General features: G+C 41.7%; 1 protein-coding gene and 1 non-coding gene across 2 annotated transcripts in view; one reads left to right on the plus strand and one right to left on the minus strand.

The window, feature by feature from the left end:
- The window catches only part of ints7 (integrator complex subunit 7), a 46,254-nt gene extending 24,577 nt beyond the window's left edge, over positions 1–21,677 (plus strand). The window contains exons 11-20 of the mRNA XM_078229826.1: positions 146–385; positions 2,290–2,427; positions 5,002–5,208; positions 7,908–8,102; positions 8,886–8,989; positions 9,601–9,669; positions 11,856–11,988; positions 14,945–15,043; positions 16,473–16,658; positions 20,289–21,677. Of these exons, the coding sequence (XP_078085952.1) occupies positions 146–385; positions 2,290–2,427; positions 5,002–5,208; positions 7,908–8,102; positions 8,886–8,989; positions 9,601–9,669; positions 11,856–11,988; positions 14,945–15,043; positions 16,473–16,658; positions 20,289–20,579 (1,662 nt within the window). The 3' untranslated portion in view covers positions 20,580–21,677. The remainder of the gene's footprint in view (positions 1–145; positions 386–2,289; positions 2,428–5,001; positions 5,209–7,907; positions 8,103–8,885; positions 8,990–9,600; positions 9,670–11,855; positions 11,989–14,944; positions 15,044–16,472; positions 16,659–20,288) is intronic.
- Positions 12,942–13,014, minus strand: trnav-uac (transfer RNA valine (anticodon UAC)). The gene has a single exon. It is a non-coding gene; the product is annotated as a tRNA-Val (tRNA).
- Positions 21,678–22,774: the final 1,097 nt, after the last annotated feature.

Consider the following 22,774-nt stretch of genomic DNA (forward strand, 5'->3'; position numbering starts at 1 on the left):
TGGCATTTGATGATGTTTTGTAGACCGAGCGAATGTGCTCTTTGTGCTTTCATTGGTACTGGTGGAATCCTAATGTGTTTCTTTGAAAGCAGTGGATTTGTAGACTTGATATGCTCAAATGCTTGCCTTTTTTCCTCTTGTACAGACTGCATTTACATGCATGGTAAAGCTGATGCGTAGTCGCCCACATTTGAGCCAGCCAGTGGTTGAATCTCTGCTGACCCAACTACATAGTGCACAGGACACTGCTCGTATTCCAATGTGCCATTGCCTTGCAGCTGTAGCAGTGCAGTTGCCTGTCTTGGGAGAAGGGATGCTTGGAGAACTAATGGATTTGTACAAAATGATTGGATCTTCATCGACAGACAAACAACAAGAACTTTTGGTAAAAAATTCTGCAGATTTTCTTAATGAGGATTTGAATGAAAGGAACATGAGTACTTCAGAGTCTGGTGTTACTGATGTTGCATCCATTGGCTTTATTATAGATAATGACAAGTAGAATCACATGGGAGAATCATAAAGTTTTACTGCGCAGAGAGAGGCCATTCAACCCATTGCATCTATGCCAACACTCAATGACACCTGATCAAATATATTTTAATGATTCACACAGACAACCGCTATCACATTTATCTTTATGAATACATTATTATTTAATTTGGCATTTAGAATTTGCTTTTCGGCAAACCTCTGGTTTTCTAAGAGAACATTTTATCCTATGTTATGGATTCATAGAATCCCTACAGTGAAAAAGGAGGCCATTTAGCCCATTAAGCCTGCACCGACAACAATCTCATCCAGGCCCTAACCCCATAATCCTGCGTATTTACCCTGCTAATCCTCCTGACACTAAGGGGCAATTTAGCATGGCCAATCAAGGTAACCTACACATCTTTTGGACCATGGGAGGGAACTGGAGCACCCAGAGGAAACCCACGCAGCTGTGGGGAGAACGTGCAAAATCCACACGATGGCCTGAGGCCGGAATTGAACCCGGGTCCCTGGCGTTGTGAGGCAGCAGTGCCGCCCCTTGAGAGATAATTTTCCAACCTCGCTGCACCTGGCGCAGATTGTGCTGATCTCAGAAAATAACATGAGGGCCTAAAAACCAGTTTCGTGCCCAGCGCCAAACCATTTGCAGTTGTCCCGCACAAACCAGTTGCACCCAGAAAGGGCGTGAGGCTGATTAGCATATTTAAAGCAGCACTTGAGTATGTTTAGCCTGATCAATACTGGATTCTCCCAGCTTCTGGAACCTTCTGACCCTCTGGGTGCAGTGCAAACCTGGCGAGAATCACTACTGTCTCCACCAGTGCAACCAGGCGTGATGGCCACACCCGGGGGCTCGGAGGCTATTGAAGCCCCCAGGTGGCCAGGGACATGACTGGGCATTGTCCACCTGGCACCCTAGCAGCGTCTGCCTGGTACCTGGCAGTGCCAAGGGGCTGGGGCCTGAGCCTATGATGGGGGGGTGGGTGGTTTGGAGGGTGAACATTGGGACATGTCGGGGGGTGGGGGGTCAAACGGGAACCCATTGGGATGGCCCTAATGCCACGATGCCTGCGATCCATGTTGGGGAGGGGGTGGGGAAACATGTCATCGATAAGGGTGGGGGAGGTCCCAGTGGACTGTCAGATCAGGGCGCCCTTCCAAAACAGCACCAAATCACTTTGCTGCCGGACTCACCAGCATGTTTAGACCTTGGCCCTCCCCAAACCGGTGTGCAACTGGGAAAATGGCGGCCAAGATGTCTGTCTTTATTTACCAGATTTATTACCTTTGTTGAATCAACCCATAAAGTCTTCTATGTTTTAAGCTATCAAAGATGAACTTGGTATTTGTTACAATTATTTAAATATAATTGCTTAAGTAAAATTAATTTTGTTTACTCAGAATCGATCATTATTCCTCTGAAAAGTGATTTTTTTTCATTACCAAAGAATATTTGTATTTTGCCTCCAAGGTGACTTTTTTTGCTTCATAGTGTTACTCCAAAATACACAATTGTTTTCAAACATAATTATTATTCAATAAATTTTTTAATGAAATTGTCACTGCAAAATAACACTGAAACTAATTTGATTTGTCTTCTGATTACTTACATTTCAGCTTTTGGTCAACTTGTTATTGGCTCAAATTATGTTTGATTATGGTCCTGTAAAATGCTTTAGGATGTTTTAGAAATTTAAATTTAAAGGCATTTTATAGATTTAAGTTGTTGCTTTGCATTTTGAATAAAAATATTTTCATAGCTTTTGGTTCATATGTTTCTTCTTTGCTTGCCAGGTAGCATTGGCTACAGTCATTTTTGTAGCCAATCAAAAAACTTTGTCTTCTGAAGTCAAAAGTGTCATAAAACAGCAATTGGAAAATGTAGCCAATGGCTGGACAGTTTACAGAATTGCCCGTCAGGCATCCAGAATGGTGAGTATTTTATAAATAAATTATAGCCAAAATTTAAGCAAGTATTGCTGATGTGTCAAAATCGGAGCTTTGCAAGAAACATCTGTCTCTCCTCAAAGTATCTTGGAAACTGGAGCATGTTCTCTTCCTTTCTAAAGGTTTCTCCTTCCTCATTATTCACTGCCTAGTGAAAGTGCCCAGGGTTCTTTCAGTATTGTTCTTGAGACTGTGCCAAGGGTCATGAGAGCTGGATGGACTATTAAATTTTCTGTCATTGAAGATATTTGTTGTTGTGTTTAAACAGACAGGAGTGGAAGCAAGCAGAGGCAGTCTTCCTGTGTCCCATTTCTTGAATGCAATCCCTGTTTTTATTTCTCAAAAATTTACATCCTTCTCCACGAACATGCTCCAGAAAGCATCCCATTATCCATCTGCCCGGAAGGATCAGAAGGTGTGGTTAAGAGGTGAATGTTATGATGATCACAGATCAGGAACTGGGTTCTTTTAATGACCTATCCTAACTTCCCTTTCTTCTTTGAGCTACTTGAACATATTGGCCCAGATCTTCTGAGGAGACGCCACACTTCTCTGCATCTCTTAGTAGGTCTTCTGGGCCTGACTTTATCAGAATTGTGGAACCCGGGTATCCATTGGGGAGTTCCGTCCCATTAAGGTAGGGATGGAGGGAGGGTATATAACTGGGTGCAGCCTCAGTAACAAACAGCATCACAGGAGAGAACTGGAGAGCAGGTAACAGCACTGGGAGGGTGGTTAAGATGAACAATTTGTTCCAGTACCGCCACGCGATTTCTTTCATAGTTTCTGCCATCTTGCGTAGGGCCATGTGACCCTCAATGCTATTTTCCCCGGCTCCTTAACTCTCACTGCTGACCCATCAGCTTATAACCTCCAGCCGGAAAGGGAGGGAACAGGAATACAATAATCTATTGTACTGGGACACAGGTACTCTAATTCAAATTTGTTGTTCAGTAGGTGGTTGCAACTTCTTTCAAATAAAATCAACATTGTGTTGACTGATCTTCACATTTATCTTGTGCCTTGTGGCTCTCAGATATATGCAGCTTGAAGATTTGGCCACCTCTGGTACATGATGTCAGTATAGTGCTTATGTGCTGATTTGATATCCTCTTATTTCAGCCCTGGAAGCTATAGGGATAATCTGCAATTAACATGACAATCATGTATTCTTCACTGCGATGGATCAGGTTCTGACTTCAGCTGCAAATGCTTATTGCAGTTTCTTTGCAGCCTCTAGTGGCAAATACCAAATAGTGCAGCAACATCGCACTGAAAATCCTGAACAATTTCATCTTTTTCTAGTTTTGTGATCCTCATTTCCTTTCTTCTCCTTTCCACCTGGCCCTCCACCCACCAAAAAGAAATTCCTGGCAGAGAAAAAAATTAAAATTTTCTGCACTAGAAAGGAACGTCACTATCTGATTGGAGAATCTGGTCTTGGAAACTGATCAAACTGTCAGGTTTTTTGTTTCTTCTACCCGATTAAACAGTTTAGATTTACAATGACCAGATGTATGGTTCCCATAGCAACAGGTTAGCCTCAGTAGATTTCCATTGTTAAGCCATGTTTCTGTTTAAAGAGTCTGTTTTATACCTGTTCACTATCTTTTTAGCAAGCTAATATAAGAACATATGGGGAGGCTCGGTGGCGCAGCTGCCTCACAGCACTAGGTACCTGAGTTTAATTCCAGCCTTGGGGACTATGCAGAGTTTGTACGTTCTCCCCGTGTCTGTCTAGGTTTCCTCCGGGTCCTCCGGTTTCCCCTCTCAGTCTAAAGATGTGCAGGTTAGGTGGATTGGCCATGCTAAATTAGCCCTTAGATCCCAAGATGTGTAGGTTAGATGGATTGGCCATGCAAAATTGCCCCTTAGTGTCCCAAGATGTGGAGGTTAGGTGGATTAGCGGGGTAAAAATATATGGGGTTACTGGATTGGGCAGTGGTGTGGGTCTGGGTAACATGTTCTTTGGAGAGGCAGTGCAAACTCAATGGGCTGAATGGCCGCCTTCTGCACTTAAGGATTCTTTGAAGTGAAATTCATCAGCTTAGATTCAATATTAGTTGCTACTAGAATTTAAATTTTAGGAACAAGAGGATGGCAACTGCCCTATACAGGGGCACCAAACACTTGTTTATTTTCAGGGATATAAAACATGTCATGTACATGGCACCGAGACCATTAACCATTCTCTTAATTTACTTTAAGAAAACTTGATTATGTAGCAATTTTTCTGCAACAGTACAGGCTGTGAAGCCTTTTCAGAAGGAATTAAAGATCAACCAGATAGATGAGACTGAAGTTGTAGGCTCAACATTGTGCTGTGACAGATCATAAATTTTACCCAGTAGTTCCCCACACACACTTTCCAAGTCTGAGCATGACAAAGGGGGGAATGAGAAGAAGCCAAGTACTTTCCAGGGGAAGGAAAATCTGTGTTTGTTGCCTGTGTTGAATTTGGGCAAGAATCCCTTTACCCATTCCATGCTTACATTATGAAATGTCACCAGTTTGCAGCTATGTCTTCTGACCAATATTTCTCTTTACTGGTACTTTCAGGGAAACCACGATATGGCTGGAGAGCTTTATCATGGCTTGTTGACGCAAGTAGCCTCTGAACATTTTTACTTCTGGCTAAACAGTTTGAAGGAATTCTCGAAAGCAGAGCAATGTCTGGCTGGCCTGCAAGACAATGAATCTCGTGTTGCACTGGCCTGTATTGCCGAAGCTTTGAAATACTACCAGAGAGGCATCGCTTCACTGACAGTAAGTTCAATACAAAATGCAACAAATCCTCAAGAATTGATACAGTGCAGCATAATCATTTCTCCAAATATACAGACAGAAAGAGACGAGAGCACCAACACGGTTGGTTCGGATTAGTTATCACAAATGGCACCTCCAAAAATACAAACAATGAAAGGATGATCCAGATATTGGGGGGAAAACAGGATAACAAGAGAAAGACGTGAGTAAATGACATAATGGTGTGCACCCTTACAAACAGGATACTAGAGACATATAGCTTGCATTCCAGGATTTTCAAAGTAGCTACTGCCATTGCGTATTCAGCCAAGGAGAATATAAGATATTGATACCAGTATAGAAAAGGCTGATGAGCTAAAGATTCTCACATCACGCTTAGGTGCATACCAAAGGATACTTCCCTATCTCCAGCTATACCAAAGGCACCACTAATTAAAAAACAATGTATTTTCCCAGGGTATGTGCTCTGTCTGTACCTTTACAGGAGTCCGTCAGAGATTCATTGACCCCAGAATAACAAAATACAGAAACAAACTACGTGACACCAATAGTTCTAAGGGGATTTTTCTCACCAGCTGTGAGGACTTGTTGGGCCATACCCACAACCTCTACACCAAACCACTCACCAACCTCCCCATAGTGGCACTACTCAGTAGCCATGACAAGAGCAAAGGATATCTCATTGTATATAACAATTATAAATGCCAGTATTATTTTTTTTAAAAGGATACATATCGCATAGCCCGACTGCCATACAACTTACCCAGTGTGCTCTCCAACACTCAAGCTCTTTAAGGATATTAAACTATCATTCCATTTTGACACAAGACCAGAAGCAATGCAGGTAGTCCCCCATGCCACCTGCACCTGTGGCATAACAAGGATATAGTAGGGTCAAATCTGTGTCTTAAGCTTGGGAGTAATTAAAGGAACACACTGAGGGATGCATTCTGTTATCAGCAAATGGACATCCCTGGTTTTCAAAGGATAACAGGTGAAATTTGCCTTGGTGCTCACAATAGATTACCCCTGTCAACATGATAAATAACATCACAAAATCAAAAAGGGAGTGTAGCAACAATGGATAAAATCCAGGATTGGCAATACGCTGCAGATTATGACTCCAAATTATCCCCACCCAGTGAGTTTAGAGAGACCAAAGCATTAATACAATTGTCGAACAACCTTAAGGACCCATCAGATGTCACCCTCAGGGTAGCAAGATAAAGCAGGACAAACTGCATTCAGAAACTTTTCAGATGTTCCAGCTTGATTGAAAGCTCTGCTATGAAATTTGAAAATGCATGATTACTGGCTAGGGGTCAGGCCTCGAAAACAAAGTATGATCTCCATCAAGATTCATATGCCCAGCTTTCGAGTCGCGCTTAAGAAAACATGGTAATCGGTTCTCAAAACATTTAGCTGGGAGCTCGCCCTCAGCTCCTTCTGGAAAGCTGGCCACGCAGACACTCCTCCTCCAGATCCAGCTCTCCAGATCAATCAGGATACCTGATATTTCATGTCGCTGATTTTCCCAGGATTGAAAGTGGGTTTCAACTGAGGAAGCTGCATTCTCGACAATAAGGATTTTTTCCCTCCGCTTCATCAAGCTTCTTATTAGGACTCTGCAGTTCAGCAATATGAGCACTGAAATTCTGTGACAAACAGCTGAGTCTGTCGTCTATAACCTTCATCACGTTGGCAGCCATCATCTAAAACTCCTTCCTCGTTGCCAAGTCAAGAGCCCACTCACTGACCAAATTGCCAATCGAAGGCTCAACTCCACCCCGGCTTCCTCCGACTGCTTCTTTCTATCTAGATTTTCATGACTCTACTCAGCTACTTGTCCCAAAACTCAACCAGAAATCCTCCAGGGGCATAGTATGGAGTTTTCACTCCAAGGTTAGGCACTTGAGGGTTTGTGGATCAGGATAAATGGAAGGCTTAAAAGATGAATAGTGCTAGAACTCTCAGAAACACAGCCGTTCCCTGACCATTTTCAGAATCCTTCAATATGTAAACTGTGCCCGATGACTGAAGGCTGCCAGTGTTACAGATTTGGTGTAGGTATCTTCTCGGGTTCAGCAGTGTTGGTCGCTCCGCTAAGCAGACTATTTGCTGAGTTAATTCTAGCTGTCGTATTTCTACTTGCATAATAATAGCATAATAGTAATAAATACCCCCTTTGCGACGTGAACCAGATATGCTTACCTTTTGTACACATGCTTCAGTCTCTCAAAGTAGATTAAGCCAGTGCCTTGCAGGAAACGGTCAGATATGAATCATTAAGGTGCTTTATTTCACAATAAACTATTATCCATGGAGTCAATCCATATGACTTGTTCTAACATGCAGTGTTACAAACAAGGCTTCTAACTTTCCTCCAGCATTACTAACGTCTATGCCAAAGTGAAACCCCTTGTATTTTATGATTGAACAAGCCCGAGTGCACTTGCAGCTTTCCTATTGTTATGATAAAAATGTTCTGTATCCCTCTTGCGCAGATTGTGTCTTCAGACATGTCAATCAACGCCATCCCCAAAAGAAACTCTTGCTGTCTGATTTTCTTTTATAATCATCTTACTTAGAGCAACTGTAGGAAATGTAAAGGAAACCTGCAAATTTATATGAAAAGAGCTTGTGAGATAGTTTGAGAGCATAACAATGACAAGCTGCGTTAAATCTAATATTCCTTTCAGGCTGCGAGCACACCTTCCAACCCCCTGACTTTTCAGTGTGAATTTGTCAAACTGAGGATTGACATGCTGCAGGCATTCTCCCAGCTGATTTGTACCTGTAACAGCCTGAAGACCAGCCCTCCACCTGCCATTGCCACAGCCATTGCTATGGCATCCGGGAATGATTTGCAGAGATGTGGCCGTATTACCAACCAGGTATGCAGATGTTTTACTGGATGCTTTGGATCAGGGCTACATTCGGATTGGGCTCAATGCTCATTTACAGATTGGTTTAGAGGATCTTTTTCAACACAATAAAGCAATTGAAATGATATCATAAAGCCAAATTGGCAGTTGGAGTAGGTTAAATATCCTCTGAATCATTTACCATTACACCAGGTAACTGAGCAGTGATGTTTACATTGTTGGTGATATCCATGTGCTTTGTAAATTGTTGCAGTATGATGAAGTTCATGGTCAGTAATGTCCACCATTTATTCTACACTGAACAAAACATTGTTTTATCAACATGATTTCTTGGCATTGAAGTGGAAAGATTAGTGATTATCTTTTGGGTGTGACGATATGAATTCACAGGAATGGCATGATGTCATTAATTGTAATGTGCATACAGGCAGAATACTTGTGCACAGGTCACAATTTGGTGCAAATGTACTCAAAATAGTAAATGTTCGTAAGATTGCAAGAAGTAGGTGCAAAGTAAGCATATAGATCCAATGTTTCAGCCACTATTTATGAATTTTGATCTTTGTTCTACCAGAACCTTTTGGTCAAGTTACTTCCTTTAACTTACCCACTGGTGTTTTTTAATGCTTCTGATGAATTCTGTCAAAACCTGCAGTTTCCTCGCATGAAAATACCAACAATGTGCTTTTAGGTTTAATGTTATATCACACATTTGTTATTTTTTCAGTTTTGAAATGATAAGTAAAAAGATATGCCATTATTCTAATCTTAATTGTGTTTTCATTCATTTAGATGAAGATATCAATGGAGGAGTTCAGAAGTTTAGCAACGCGCTACCATGACCTTTATCAATCCTCCTTTGATGCTGACTCTGCTACCTTGAGAAATGTTGAGCTGTATCCTTTTCTGCTGAGCCGTAAATTTGTGGCAAAAAAAACCATTGTCCATCTAGAGGCAGAAAACCTAAAAACTCAGTTATAGATATGACTACTTTCAGTAAGTGACTGTTTTGTGATTACCTTCTATTAGCGGTTGTAAATGCATACTGGATTGTTTGGTGTTGCCACAGAAAGGTGCAAATATTCTTTTGCTTCATAGTCATATCCTGACAAATCTTTCGTTTTGTACACGTTAACTCAATCCTGCCCTCAAAGGACAGTGGACTGGTGTATTTTGCTTCACTACATTGACACAAGCAATGGAGAGTACTGACTGGGGAGTAGGAGATTAATATTGCATTATTGGATTGGCCAACACCCTGCCTGAATTTCATGTATAAATGGTGACCAAATGCTGTCGGTTTTATACCCCCACTGAAGTGAAAAGTTTGAAATTTCACCCAAGATGCAGAATAGATGGCGCAATTTAATAATACAAGTTTTAGTGGTTTACTTCTGGTTTTAAAACTCTTTGAGCCATTTTTGATGACTTGTAATGTACACATTTGGGAACAAGGTGGTGCAATTTAATCATTTACTAAACACTATGGCCTTAACGTTATCCATAGACAGCAACAAAGTTGCCTACTGATTTCTCATTCGATTGAAGCGCTAATCCTGGATCCAGATTCTGCGAGGTAATGACTTCTAGTATGGCCTTTCATTGTGTGGCAATTTCTATGTTGTAGAAATATGCTATCAAGTATCTTTGATAGGAACTTATTTGGGAGGATGAACTTGAGTGTGCAAATGGTTAGCATTTAACCCTGAATCCACCCCAGACTGATGGAATGAGCGTTTTGAACTTCTAGTTATAATGGTCTTGGTGAAATACTTTCAATCAAGGGCAGCTGATATATGGAACACCACAATTTGGAAGTTCCCCTCCAAGCCACACACCAACATGACTTGGAAATATATCACCGTTCCTTCGCTGTTATTGGGTCAAAATCCTGGAACTCCCTCCCTAACAGCTCTGTGGGTGTACCTACACAATATGACCTACAATGGTTCAAGAAGGTAGCTCACCACCTTTAGGGCATTTAGGGATGGACAGGAAATGCTAGCCTAGCCAGCAACGACCACATCCCACGTATGAATAAAAAAACCATCAAGTTTATTTTGACAACATGCCCTAGCACCATTATCTCTTCCATCAAAGGACAAGAGCCAACAGGGTCATGAGTATTCTATCCTGATCTTGATGTTTATCGCTATCACAATGACTGGAGAGGTTTAAGGAGCAGGGCCTCCACTGGCATTGCCTCCCAGTAACTAGGGATGGCAAGAAATATGGCTTGCCTGGGTTGCCCACACCCTAGGAATAAAATTGTGGAATGAATTATAAAGATTATGGATCCAAATGACTTCAGTCACATTGTTTTCTGACTGATGATAAACTTGTTGCACTTGCTGTGCAATCAGTGCTTCTATAATTCTCGGGGAACTGTAATTCTCACAATTTAGCCTTAGTTAGATTAGCATAGTACAGAAGATCCTATTTTCCTTATGGCTTACCTGGAAGCTGGAATATTAATGCTGTGAATCATTTCTTGCGTAGCAGAAATAAAATCCCAGCCTTAATTAAAATTTGCTTTCTTATAATTATGGGGGAAAAAATGGCAACCCCTTTCATTGAACGAGATCATCGGGCAAACCAGATTAATCCAGGAGTGTTTCTGGTGGTTTTAGATGCCCTGGATTAGACTAATTGGTGTTGGGGCAGTGTGTGGTTGTCAGGATAATTCATAATTTGTGGACAATTTCTAGGACAGAATGTTTTGCAGAGTTGGAAATTAAATAGAGACCCTGACGTTCTGCACCAAAAGGAATTTATTCCATGCAAGTTTTCAACGATTACACTAGACAAAATATTTTGGGCTTCTCTTTTCCTCCCACGCCGCTGAATCCTTGGGGGCCCGGGGATGCAAAACGTGAAGCCCACGTCTCCCTTCATATAAATATCAATTTCTTGAGCAGTGCTACAAAATTGTCGCAATTTGTTCAACTGTTGTGAAAGTGCTCAATAAACATTCTCTCACTGCAGTGTAACGTCACCCTGTTTGGAACTAAAGCTTTACTGGGACCCTGCATGGGATAGAAATTTGCAATGCACTTCATGTATTCTGCTAACTGTATGGCTTCAACTTGGTTACAAAAACAAAGCAGTGCGAATGCCTGAAATCTGAGATAAAGCAACAAAGTGCTGAAAATGCTGCTTAACCTGCTGAGTATTTGCAGCAATGCTTTTTTTAAAAATTTGCTATTATCGGTTGCAAATCTTACACAGAAAAAAAATTGAATCTAGTTTTTAAAAAACTGGGACGCAATGATAAAATTGTTCCATAACTTAGGCATGCAACTTGATCAATGGAATCCAAAAATGGTTAGGTATGTTAACAGTCTTTTGCACTTCCAGATCATCAAAATTATGTTGAAATGGAGGTAACTACAATTTTTGCTATCTTTAAATGAGAGAGTCTACCGAGCGGATTCCATCGGTAGCCAATGCTGCTAGAATTTTTGAACATCTTCTCAAAGCTATTTTTAAATAATTTTATTTCCTTTTTAACTTGGTGCACTAAGTACTTTATCTGGTAAATGCATCTACCTAACCATTGCAAATCTTTAGATCATGTAGAGGGGAAATTACACAGAACAATAATGTTTATCTCGGTAAAAAGCAGGCCTATTTTGATTCTTGTCACCCTCCTTCTGTGCTCCAGATAAATTGCAGACATTCCCATCAATTCCCAAAGTAAAATTGCAGACATTCCCGTCAATGAACTTTGAAGATCATTTGTTTTAATTGACTCTCCTGCAGTTTCCAAGAATATGGATGTAGCGGGAATGTGTACGCTGAGAGCGAGTATGAAAGAAGTATGCTGTCTGTGTTTGCTCAGGTGCTGGAGGACGTTGAGTCTCTCAGCAGGAAGTATCCTCCTGTTTCTTACCTGGTAAGTGGTGTACATTGCAGCTGGTTCATTCGTAAATGGATGATAGTTATGTGCCTATAACATGCCTTTGTATTGTGAAAAAGTGTTCAACTCCTCAAATGGTTTAAAATGTTTAATTTCTCCACCGAGAGTTGCCCTTCTCCTTTCCTGAATATGGCAGCTTGGTATGGATTATGGTTATGATTCCCCAGGCAGGGGTAACATTCTCAGCATCTATGCTGTCCGGCTCCTTAAGAATTGGTATGTTTCAGTTAAATTACCTCTTTCTTCTAAACTTCAGAAAAAGTGGCCTTAGCCCACTGAATCTTCCTCCTAGGGCAATTACCTCAGTCTAATGTGCCTTTGTTGCACTGCCATTCTGGCATATATGTCTTTCCTTGGGTAAGGAGAACAAAACTGCTCACACTACTCCCAGGTGTGTCTTCACCAGTGCTTTGTATAATTATAGTAAAATACTTCTACATCAATTGCTTTGTAATAAAAATTAACAAACCATTTATCTTAATTGCTTGTTGTACCTACATGTTTTTCTTGTGTGATTTATGCAGACGGACAGCCAGGCCTCTCTGAATACCAACATTTGAGTTTCCGAACATTCAAAAAATATTCTGCTTTTTTTATTTTTTCATAGAATCCTACAGTACAGAAGGAGGCCATTCGGCCCATCAAGTCTGTACCAACCACAATCCCACCCAGGCCCCATCCCTACAACCCCATGCATTTACGCTGCTAATCCCCCTGTCACTAAGGGGCAATTTAGTATAGCCAATCCACCTAACCTGCACATCTTTGGACTGGGGGAGGACATCGGAGCATTTGGAGGAAACCCATGCAGACACGAGGAGAATGTGCAAACTCCAGACTGTCACCCAAGCCAGAAATCAAACCCAGGTCCCTGGTACTGTGAGACAGCAGTGCTAACCACTGTGCCAGCGTGCCACCCAAAATCAAAGTGGAGAATGTGGGCATCGATCCCACTGCCTCTCGCATGTAAAGCGAGCGCTCTACCATTTGAGCTAATTCCCCGTGGCAGGGGGACAAGCTTCCTGACAAGCTTCACATTTCACCTAGTTGTATTGCATTTACCATGTCCTTAACGTCTCGCCCAACCTGCCTAAATCCCTCTGCAGCCTCTTTGTATCCACATCACAGGTAGCTTTCCCAACTAACTTTGAATTGTATGACCTCATGTACAAACTTGAACAGTGACTGTTTGCAGATGATTTGCGGAGCAGAAACACAGTTAGACCTCAGCCAGACCTTCCACTATATCCATGTACGCACTTTGCAGCATCATATAGTTCGGTCAATTCAGTAGTGTGCAGATTACCTGGACGTTCAGCAATGTCATTTGTGTTTCGTCAGGTATCAGTTGCAGCTCAGTAGCGGTAACATTGCTTCTGAGTTAGCATGCATGTCCAAGCCCCACTCCATAGACATGAACAGATACTGAAGGACTTCTGCATTGCTGAAGTGCCATCTTTCAGTTGAGTTTGACCTCTTGGATGAAAATAAATTTCATGACACTTTTCAAAGAAGAGTAGGGTGTTCTCCTGTTTTCTTTTAATCCAACATTCTTTCAACCACCACCACTAAAACCGATTATCTGATTATTTGACTCAGCTGTTTGTGGGACCTTGGTGTAATGTTTCCCTAAAACAATGAGTACATTTCACAAGTTTTGAACTGTCCTGAGTTCATTAAATGATCCTAAAAATGAACATTCTTTCAATAATAAGACTTATTGTAGAATACCTGTAACCTGTTGCTCTGGTGTCCTGGCCCCAGTTCAGTATGTCCACAGTTACTTTTCTTTCTATTCTCTTAGCTAAAATATCAATAGGATGAGCATTTATTTAATTAAATAAAGCATTATTGTAGTATTTATGTTTAATAAAATAATTTACCTCAGGAATAAGAATGTTTAACAAAAATTGTTTTAATCTTTGTAACATTTTTGTCATAATCCCTCTCTAAGTAGGCTATGGTTAACTTTATTAATCAAATAAAACGCATTGACTGTATAATATGTTAAAAGAACAAAGAAAATTACAGCACAGGAACAGGTCCTTCGGCCCTCCAAGCCTGCACCGACCATGCTGCCTGACTTGGGTGGCACGGTAGCACAGTGGTTAGCACTGCTGTTTCACAGCTCCAAGGACCTGGATTCAATTCCCAGCTTGGGTCACTGTCTGTGTGGAGTTTGTACGTTCTCCTCGTGTCTGCGTGGGTTTCCTCCGGGTACTCCGGTTTCCTCCCACAATCCAAAGATGTGCGGGTTAGGTTGATTGGCCATGCTAAAATTGCCCTTAGTGTCCTGAGATGCATAGGTTAGAGGGATTAGTGGGTAAATGTGTAGGGATATGGGGGTAGGGCCTGGGTGGGATTGTGGTCGGTGCAGACTCGATGGGGCTGAATGGCCTCTTTCTGTGCTGTAGGGTTTCTATGTTAACTAAAACCCCCTACCTTCCGGGGACCATATCCCTCTATTCCCATCTCCTCATTGCTAATGCCTTCCATACCAGGCAACATCCTGGTAAATCTTTTCTGTACCCTCTCCAAAGCCTCTACATCCTTCTGGTAGTGTGGCGACCAGAATTGAACACTATATTCCAAGTGCGGTCTAGGTCGATCTTCTATAATTTTGCATATATGGAGTAGGCCAAGCGCATTCTTCAGATCAAGTGGAGTTTAGGAGGCAGATAAGTAATTGGAAGATGTTGGGATGGGACAGGAAGGAGAACTGAGGAAAACCCAGCAAAACATCAGTGGGTATTTGTATATATGTTAATCTAGTTTAGCTTTCCAAAAACTATACAGGTAATTTTGCAGGTAAATAACTTATTGAATTATCTACACGTAGATGATCAAAAACCTATACGATTACTGTCATATCATGAGCATTTTTTCCTGCCAATGTGATGCTTATTAATCTTACCTTCTAATTTGATTCCAGCATACCATGTGCCTTTGTGGGGCTATCATTTCCTTGTTGAAGGTCCCCTTGTCATTTCAGAGATATTTCTTCCAAAAGCTTCAATCCACCAGCATCAAGGTGTGTCTATTAAATTAATTGTCTGATTTTTACTTCTGCTCTGCTCTTAAATTGTTCAAAGGTGATTCCTCAGGTTTTGAAATGCATATTTCATTCTTCAGTAATTTTTTTAATTAAATAAAACTTTAAATCATGAGTGACTTCTGCTTCCTCAGTTTAGAGCTTCCCGCAGTCCTTATCTCTGCTCATATTCATCCAGCCTGCTATACTCATATAATTTTTAGTGTATCACAATGCAACACCTCACACTTATTGTCATTGCCTTTCACCTGTCACTTTATTGGCCATTCCAACTTCTTACCAATAATCTCTTGAAGCTTCCTTTCATCCTCAGAATTATTTTCAATAGCATCTGTTGCAGTAATACCTGCAAATTTGGTCACGACTACTTTTGGCCTTGGAGTCAATTCATTGATGTACAAAATGAACAGAAGCAGTCTCAGATTAGAACTCAGTGGGTTGCCACCTTAACCACTTTGTTGGATTTTTTTCATGGGGTGTGGGTGTCACTGATGAGGCCAGCATTTGCTGCTGATTCCCAATTGTCCTTGAGAAGGTGGTGACAAACCACCTTTTTGAATCATTGCAGTCCAAGTGGTACAAACGCACCCACAATGCTGTTAGGAAGAACGTTCCAGGACTTTGATTCAGTAACTGTGAAGGAATGGCTATAAATGCCCAGGGAGTGAGATTATTGGCTGCAAACAATCTCACCCTTTGCGCTGTGCCTGGCTTCAACCAGTAGAGAGCTTTCCCCCTGATTCTCATTGACTTCAACTTTGCTAAGGCTCCTTGATTCCACACTCATTCAAATGCTGCCTTGATGTCAAGGGTAGTCAATCTCACTTCACCTTATCCTTAACTCCCCTCTCTTTCTTCCATTTAACCAGTTTTAATCCAGTTGACTTCCCTTCTTGGTTTTTTCAGTGGTATCTTGTTAAAGGCACTCTGAAAGTTGATGTGCACCATGTTAACTGCATTCCACCCCCACCCCCACCATCCACCATATCTATAATGTCCTCAAAGAACTGTATTAGGTTACTGCACAAAATTTTCCTTTCTGAACTTTAATGTTGGCTGATTCTAATTATACTTTGTTCAGATATTTCACCTTTAATTAAAGATTCCAAAATTTTCCCCACCACAAATGTTAAACTGACTGGCCTGTAATTACCTGCTACATGTTCCTTTATGAAATTAGGTCTTATTAGCTACAGTCCAGACCGCTGTTTGACACCACACTTCATAGAGCTCTTGAAATAAAATATCTGGTGTGCGGGAGAGCTGCTCGACTGAGTAATCCAAAATTCACCACTTTGCACTAGCCTATAAGCTAACTGAATTAAGAAATGTCGTTACTGGCTTTTTATTAATTCAAGTTTTCCATAGGGTAGCTATAATTAAAATTCATTTTCTTATGTTTTTACAGTTAGCACTGTCACCTTCACCCCGCACTCCAACGGAACCAATCACCGTGCAGAATAACCAACAACTGGCTCTGAAGGTGGAAGGAGTTATCCAGCATGGCTCGAAGCCTGGGTTCTTCCGCAAGATTCAGGCAGTTTGCCTAAACGTTTCGTCCTCACTACAGACCAAGGGCGTGCAAGATTACAAGGTAGCTGCCCTCATAGGGGTTAAAGAACTGAATTTAATCGAAATAGGCTCTGGCACAGAATTAATAACCTAAAATTTCAAACACTTATTCATGTAATGGCTTGCAAAAAAAACTAATATTGGTGAAGTTTTGTAAAGAATAGGTTTCTGAATATGATTTCTAATGAGTATTTGCAGTTCTTGTAGATTGTTGGAGTTAAAATGGAAATGTTCGATAATAGAATATTGGGGCAGTTTTAATTTTACATTACTGATTAATGTATTCCTTGGTGATATGTTGAACATGTTATGGCATCGTTTTTAAATGATTCATTCATAGAATGTGGGGATCGCAGCGTGGCCAGCATTTATTGCCCATCCGTAGTAGCCCTGGAGAAGGTGTTGGAGGGCTGCCTTCTTGAACTGCTATAGTCCATGTGGTGTAGGTACAGCCATAGTGCTGTTAGGAAGGGTGTTGATATATTTTGAGGTGAGGATGGTGAGTGGCTAGGAGAGGAACTTCCAGGTGGTGGTGTTCCCAGGTATCTGTTGTCCTTGTCCTTCTAGATGGAAATGGTTGTGGGTTGGAAGGTGTTGGTCTAAGGAGCCTTGGTGAGTTCCTGCAGTGCTTTTTGTAGATGGTACATACTGCTGGATCAGTGGTGGAGGGGAGTACATGTTTGTTGATGGGATGCCAATCAAACGGCCTGCTTTGTCCTGGATGGTATCAAGCTTCTTGAATTTTGTTGGAGTTGGACTCATCCAGATAAGTAGAGGGTATTCCATCATACTCCTGACTTGTGCCTTATGGATGATGGACAGACTTTGGAGAGTCAAGAGGTGAATTATTTGTCACCGGGTCCCTAACCTCTGACCTGCTCTTGTAGCCTCAGTATTTATATGGCTTGTCCAGTTCAGTTTCTGGTCAATGGTAAGCCTTTGGATGTTGATGGTAATGCCATTGAATATCAAGGAGCAATGGTTAGATCCTCTCTTATTGGAGATGGTTATTGCCTGACACTTGTGGGAGCGAATATTACTTGCCACTTGTCAGCCCAAACCTGGATAATGTCCAGGACTTGTTACATTTGGAAATGGACTGCTTCAGTAACTGAGGAGTCGTGAATGGTACTGACCATTGTGTAATCATCGGCGAACATCCCCACTTCTGCCCTTATGATGGAAAAAAGGTTGTTGATGAAGCAGCTGAAGATGGTTGAGCCTAGGGCACTGCCCTGAGAAACTCCTGCAGTGACGCCTGGAACTGAGATGATTGACCTTCAATAACCATCTTCGTTTGTGTTAGGTATTAGTTCACCCAGCAGAGAGTTTTATCCTGGATTCCCATTGACTCCAGTTTTGCTGGGGTCCTTGATGCCATACTCGGTCGAATGCTGCCTTGATGTCAATGGCAGTCACTCTCACCTCTGGAGTTCAGCTCTTTTTGTTCATTTTTGAACCAAGTCTAATGAATGAGGGCAGGAGCTTAGTGATGCTTGTAGAACCCAAACTGAGCATCACTGAGCAGGTTATTGCTAGGAAAATGCCACTTGATAGCACTGTTAATGAGCCCTTGCATCACTTTACTGATCGAGAGTAGACTGGGCAATACTTGGCTGGGTGGATTTGTCCTGTATTTTTTGTGCCGGATATACTGGGCAATTTTCCACATTGCCAGGTAGATGCCAGTGTTGTAACTGTACTGGGACAGCTTGGCTAAGGGTGCAGCAAGTTCTGGGGCACATGCCTTCAGTACTATTGCTGAATAATTGTCAGGGCTTGTAATTTTTACAGTATCCAGTGCCTTTAGCTGTTTCTTGATTTCACATGGAGTGAATCAAATCCAAAACGTTGTCTCATTTCAAGAAGAAATTATGATGTGGAGATGCTGACGTTGGACTGGGGTAGGCACAATAAGAAGTCTCTCAACACCAGGTTAGAATCCAACAGATTTATTTGGTAGCACAAGCATTCGGAGCGCTGCCTCTTCATCAGGTGAGTGGTGAGTGAAGAAATTAGATATAGCTCTTGGGGCTAAAGGGATCAAATAATATGGGAGAAAGAGGGGATCAAGATATTGAATTCGATGATCAGCCATGATCAAAATGAATGGTGGAGCAGCTCGGAGGGCCGAATGGCCTACTCCTGCTTCTAGTTTCTATGAATTGGCTGAAGACTGGCATCTGAGATGTTGGGGACATCCAGAGGAGGCCGAGATGGATCATCCAATAAGCACTTGTGCTGAGGATGGTTGCCAATAGTTCAGCCTTATCTTTTGCACTATTGTGCTGGACTCCTACATCATTGAGGATGGGGATATTTGAGGAGCCTCCTTACCTCGTGAGTTGGTTAATTGTTCACCACCATTCACGACTGGAAGTGGCAGAACTGCAGAGCTTAAATCTGATCCGTTGGTTGTGGGATTGCTTAGCTCTGTCCATCATATGCTGGTTCTGCTGTTTGGCATGCAGTAGTCTTGTATTTTAACATCACCAGGTTGACACTTCATTCCTCCATATGCTTGGTGCTGCTCCTGGCACGCCCTCCTGCACACTTCATTGAACCTGGGATTGATCTTCCAGTTTAGTGTTAATGGTAGATTGCGGAATTTGACAGCAATGAGGGGGGAATATACTGGTATTGCATATAATTCTGCTGCTGCTGATGGCCCAAGCGTCTCATGGGTGCCCGGTTTTGAGTTGCTCGATATATTTGAAATCTATCCTATTTAGCACAGTAGTAGTGCCACACAACATGATGGGGGGGAATCCTCAGTGTGAAGACAGGATTTTGTCTCCACAGGATGGCCATTCCTACCGATACTGTCATGGGCAGATGTATTTGTGTTAGGCAGGTTAATGAGGATGAGGTCAAGTATGTTTTTCCCTCTTGATGGCTCCTTCACTCCCTGCTGTGGACCCAGTTTCACAGCTATGTCCTTTAGGACTCAGCCAACTTAGCCTCCAATGGTGCTACCAAGCCACTCTTGGTGATGGACATTGAAGTACTCCCACCCAGAGTATATTCTTTGCCACCCTCAGCGCTTTCCCCAAGTGATGTTCAACAAAATCTCCCAATGTTGGCACAAATCCCCAGATATTAGTAAGGAGGACTTTGCAGGGTTGACAGGGCTAAGTTTGTCATTGTTGTTTGGTGCCTATGTCAATGTCGGGTGGTCCTTCCGGTTTCATTCCTTATAGACTTGTAGTGGTTTTGATACAATTGAATGGCTTGCTAAGCCATTTCAGAGGGCGTGTAAGAGTCAACCACATTACTGTGGGTCTGGAGTTACAGGTAGGCCAGACAAGGATGGCAGATTTCCTTCCTTCCTTTGATAGCTTGCCTTATGTCTTCATGTACAGCCTTAACCTGGTCTTTAAATGTTGCATGTTACTGAAAATGTGAGTGTATTTAATTCAAAACAAAAGTACAGTTGTTACTTGTACTACAGCTATGTATTTAGATCTTTGTCCATCTGTCACTTGATAGTATTCAGCGATTGTATTTTATTAAAACTGGATGCATAATTGTGACTGTTTAAAAGTTGGATTTATAAAGCCAGTTGAAGTTACAACTTCAGTATAATTTCTGAATGTTATAATGCTGATTGATGTGGTATGAGTTTAAATTTCTTGTTCTATCCATTTCCCAGATATTGTTGGAGAACATGACGAATGAAATGGAGCAGCGAGTGGAGCCTCACAATGACTATTTCAGCACTCAGTTCCTGTTGTGCTTTTCTGCACTTGGGAACCACAGTGTTTCTGTTGAAGCATCTGTTATTGACTCTAATGGCATCATTTGGAAAACAGGACCCAAAACTACCATTGCTATCAAATCCATGGAGGATCCATTCTCTCAGCAGTTACGCCTGCAGCAGCAGCAACAGCAGCAGTCACAACAACAGTCACAGCTGCAAAGGAATGCACTCTGCAGATTTTAATGGTGAATTACTTACAATTAAGAAATAGACTGTGTGTGACGATATTTTGTAATGAAGACTTTTGCCAAATATCAGAGGTTCACCATAATACTGTATTAGGGGATATTGGGGATGCAATCTGTCCTTTAAGTCCCTAATATTGTATTTGCAATTTGTAGCCAACATTAATAGTGTTTTTTTTGTTTCCAACCTACTCCGCACTGTGATTCACCTTGCTTTCTTCTTCAGCCCTTTCTGTCCTCTCCATCAGAAAACAAACCAAAACTACCACTTCTTTCACTACCAGTGCTGCTCTTTGGAGCAGTTTCTGAACTAGATTACACACTTTCTTGTTTAAACTCCCTTTTTCAGAAATTGAATGCAGTTACCTAACTGGCTATAACTAAGCTAAGTTTTGTTAGCAAATCAGTTTGAAGATGTTGCCTCCCAGAGTCGAGATATGAATGTATCTTTTGATTATGTTTTTGCAAGTTAATTCTTTATCTGCTGTTTTTGTATTTGGAAGGACTGTGAACTTGGATCAAGCAGTAATTGCATGGTTTGTGCTGATCACATTATTGTGAATTGATGCAAATTTTAGTGGCTGGACACAATTGAAAGTGTAAAGTGCCACACTTGTTAAAAGAACATCCAGAGGCAGTGCCCGTTTAGATAATATTGTGGCTCTCTGTCCTGGTTATTGTTGGGAACTAGTTGACCATTAAGCCTCTCAAGCTTGCTCTGGTATGACTCATTATTTACTAACCGTTGCTTCTCATCCCAATTCCCTTGGCTAACAAAATCTCATCAATCTGTCTTGAAAATTTCAATACTGAGCAGTCCACAGCCTTTTGGAGAGGAGAGAGCCCCAGATACCTACCACGCTTTGTGTGAAAATGTCCTTCCCAATTTCACTCCAAAATGATCTAACTCTAATTTTAAGATTATGTTCTCTTGTTCTGGATTTCTCCCACCAGAGGAAACTGTTTCTCAATTGTGCCTCAATTGAATCCCATCAAATTCCTTCCTTATTTTAAACACCAATGGAATAGAATCCAAGTTTCTGCAACTGCTCCTCATGATTTAATCCTTTAAAGCCTAATAAAATTCTGGTGAATCTACGTTGTACCTGCTCCAAGGTCAGCATTCCTTCCTGAGGTATTGTGGTCAAATCAGAACACAGTACTGCACATGAGGGCTGAACAAGGCTCTGTGAAATTAAAGAACTCCTTACGTAATGTTAAATTCCGAGTCCTTTTGAGATAAGTCCCCGTGCTGTTAATTTTCTTGACTACTTTTGTACTTGGGCACCAGTTTTTAGGACAGCCCAATTCTGTTGTTCCTCCACAGCTCCTAGTCTTCACCACTAAGAAAATATTCTGATTTATCTTTCTTTGATCAAAGTGATAGGCCATACATTGCCCCATCTTTAAAAAAAAATTCTTGAAATCTGGGCATCGATGGCTACCACACGTTGTCAGTCCTGAGTTGCCCTCAAGAAGGTGGTGATGGATCTTCTTGAAATGCTGCTATCTGAACAATGAGAGTGCCTTCTTGAGACTGTTAGAACATAGAACATAGAACAGTACAGCACAGAACAGGCCCTTCGGCCCACGATGTTGTGCCGAGCTTTATCTGAAACCAAGATCAAGCTATCCCACTCCCTATCATCCTGGTGTGCTCCATGTGCCTATCCAATAACCGCTTAAATGTTTCTAAAGTGTCTGACTCCACTATCACTGCAGGCAGTCCATTCCACACCCCAACCACTCTCTGCGTAAAGAACCTACCTCTGATATCCGTCCTGTATCTCCCACCACGAACCCTATAGTTATGCCCCCTTGTAATAGCTCCATCCACCCGAGGAAATAGTCTTTGAACGTTCACTCTATCTATCCCCTTCACCATTTTATACACCTCTATTAAGTCTCCCCTCAGCCTCCTCCGCTCCAGAGAGAATAGCCCTAGCTCCCTCAACCTTTCCTCATATGACCTACCCTCCAAACCAGGCAGCATCCTGGTAAATCTCCTCTGCACTCCTTCCAGCGCTTCCACATCCTTCCTATAGTGAGGTGACCAGAACTGCACACAATATTCCAAATGTGGTCTCACCAAGGTCCTGTACAGTTGCAGCATAACCCCACGGCTCTTAAACTCCAACCCCCTGTTAATAAAAGCTAACACACTACAGGCCTTCTTCACAGCTCTATCCACTT

Source organism: Mustelus asterias, chromosome 15 (genome assembly GCF_964213995.1).
Source record: "Mustelus asterias chromosome 15, sMusAst1.hap1.1, whole genome shotgun sequence".
Lineage (NCBI taxonomy): Eukaryota > Metazoa > Chordata > Chondrichthyes > Carcharhiniformes > Triakidae > Mustelus > Mustelus asterias.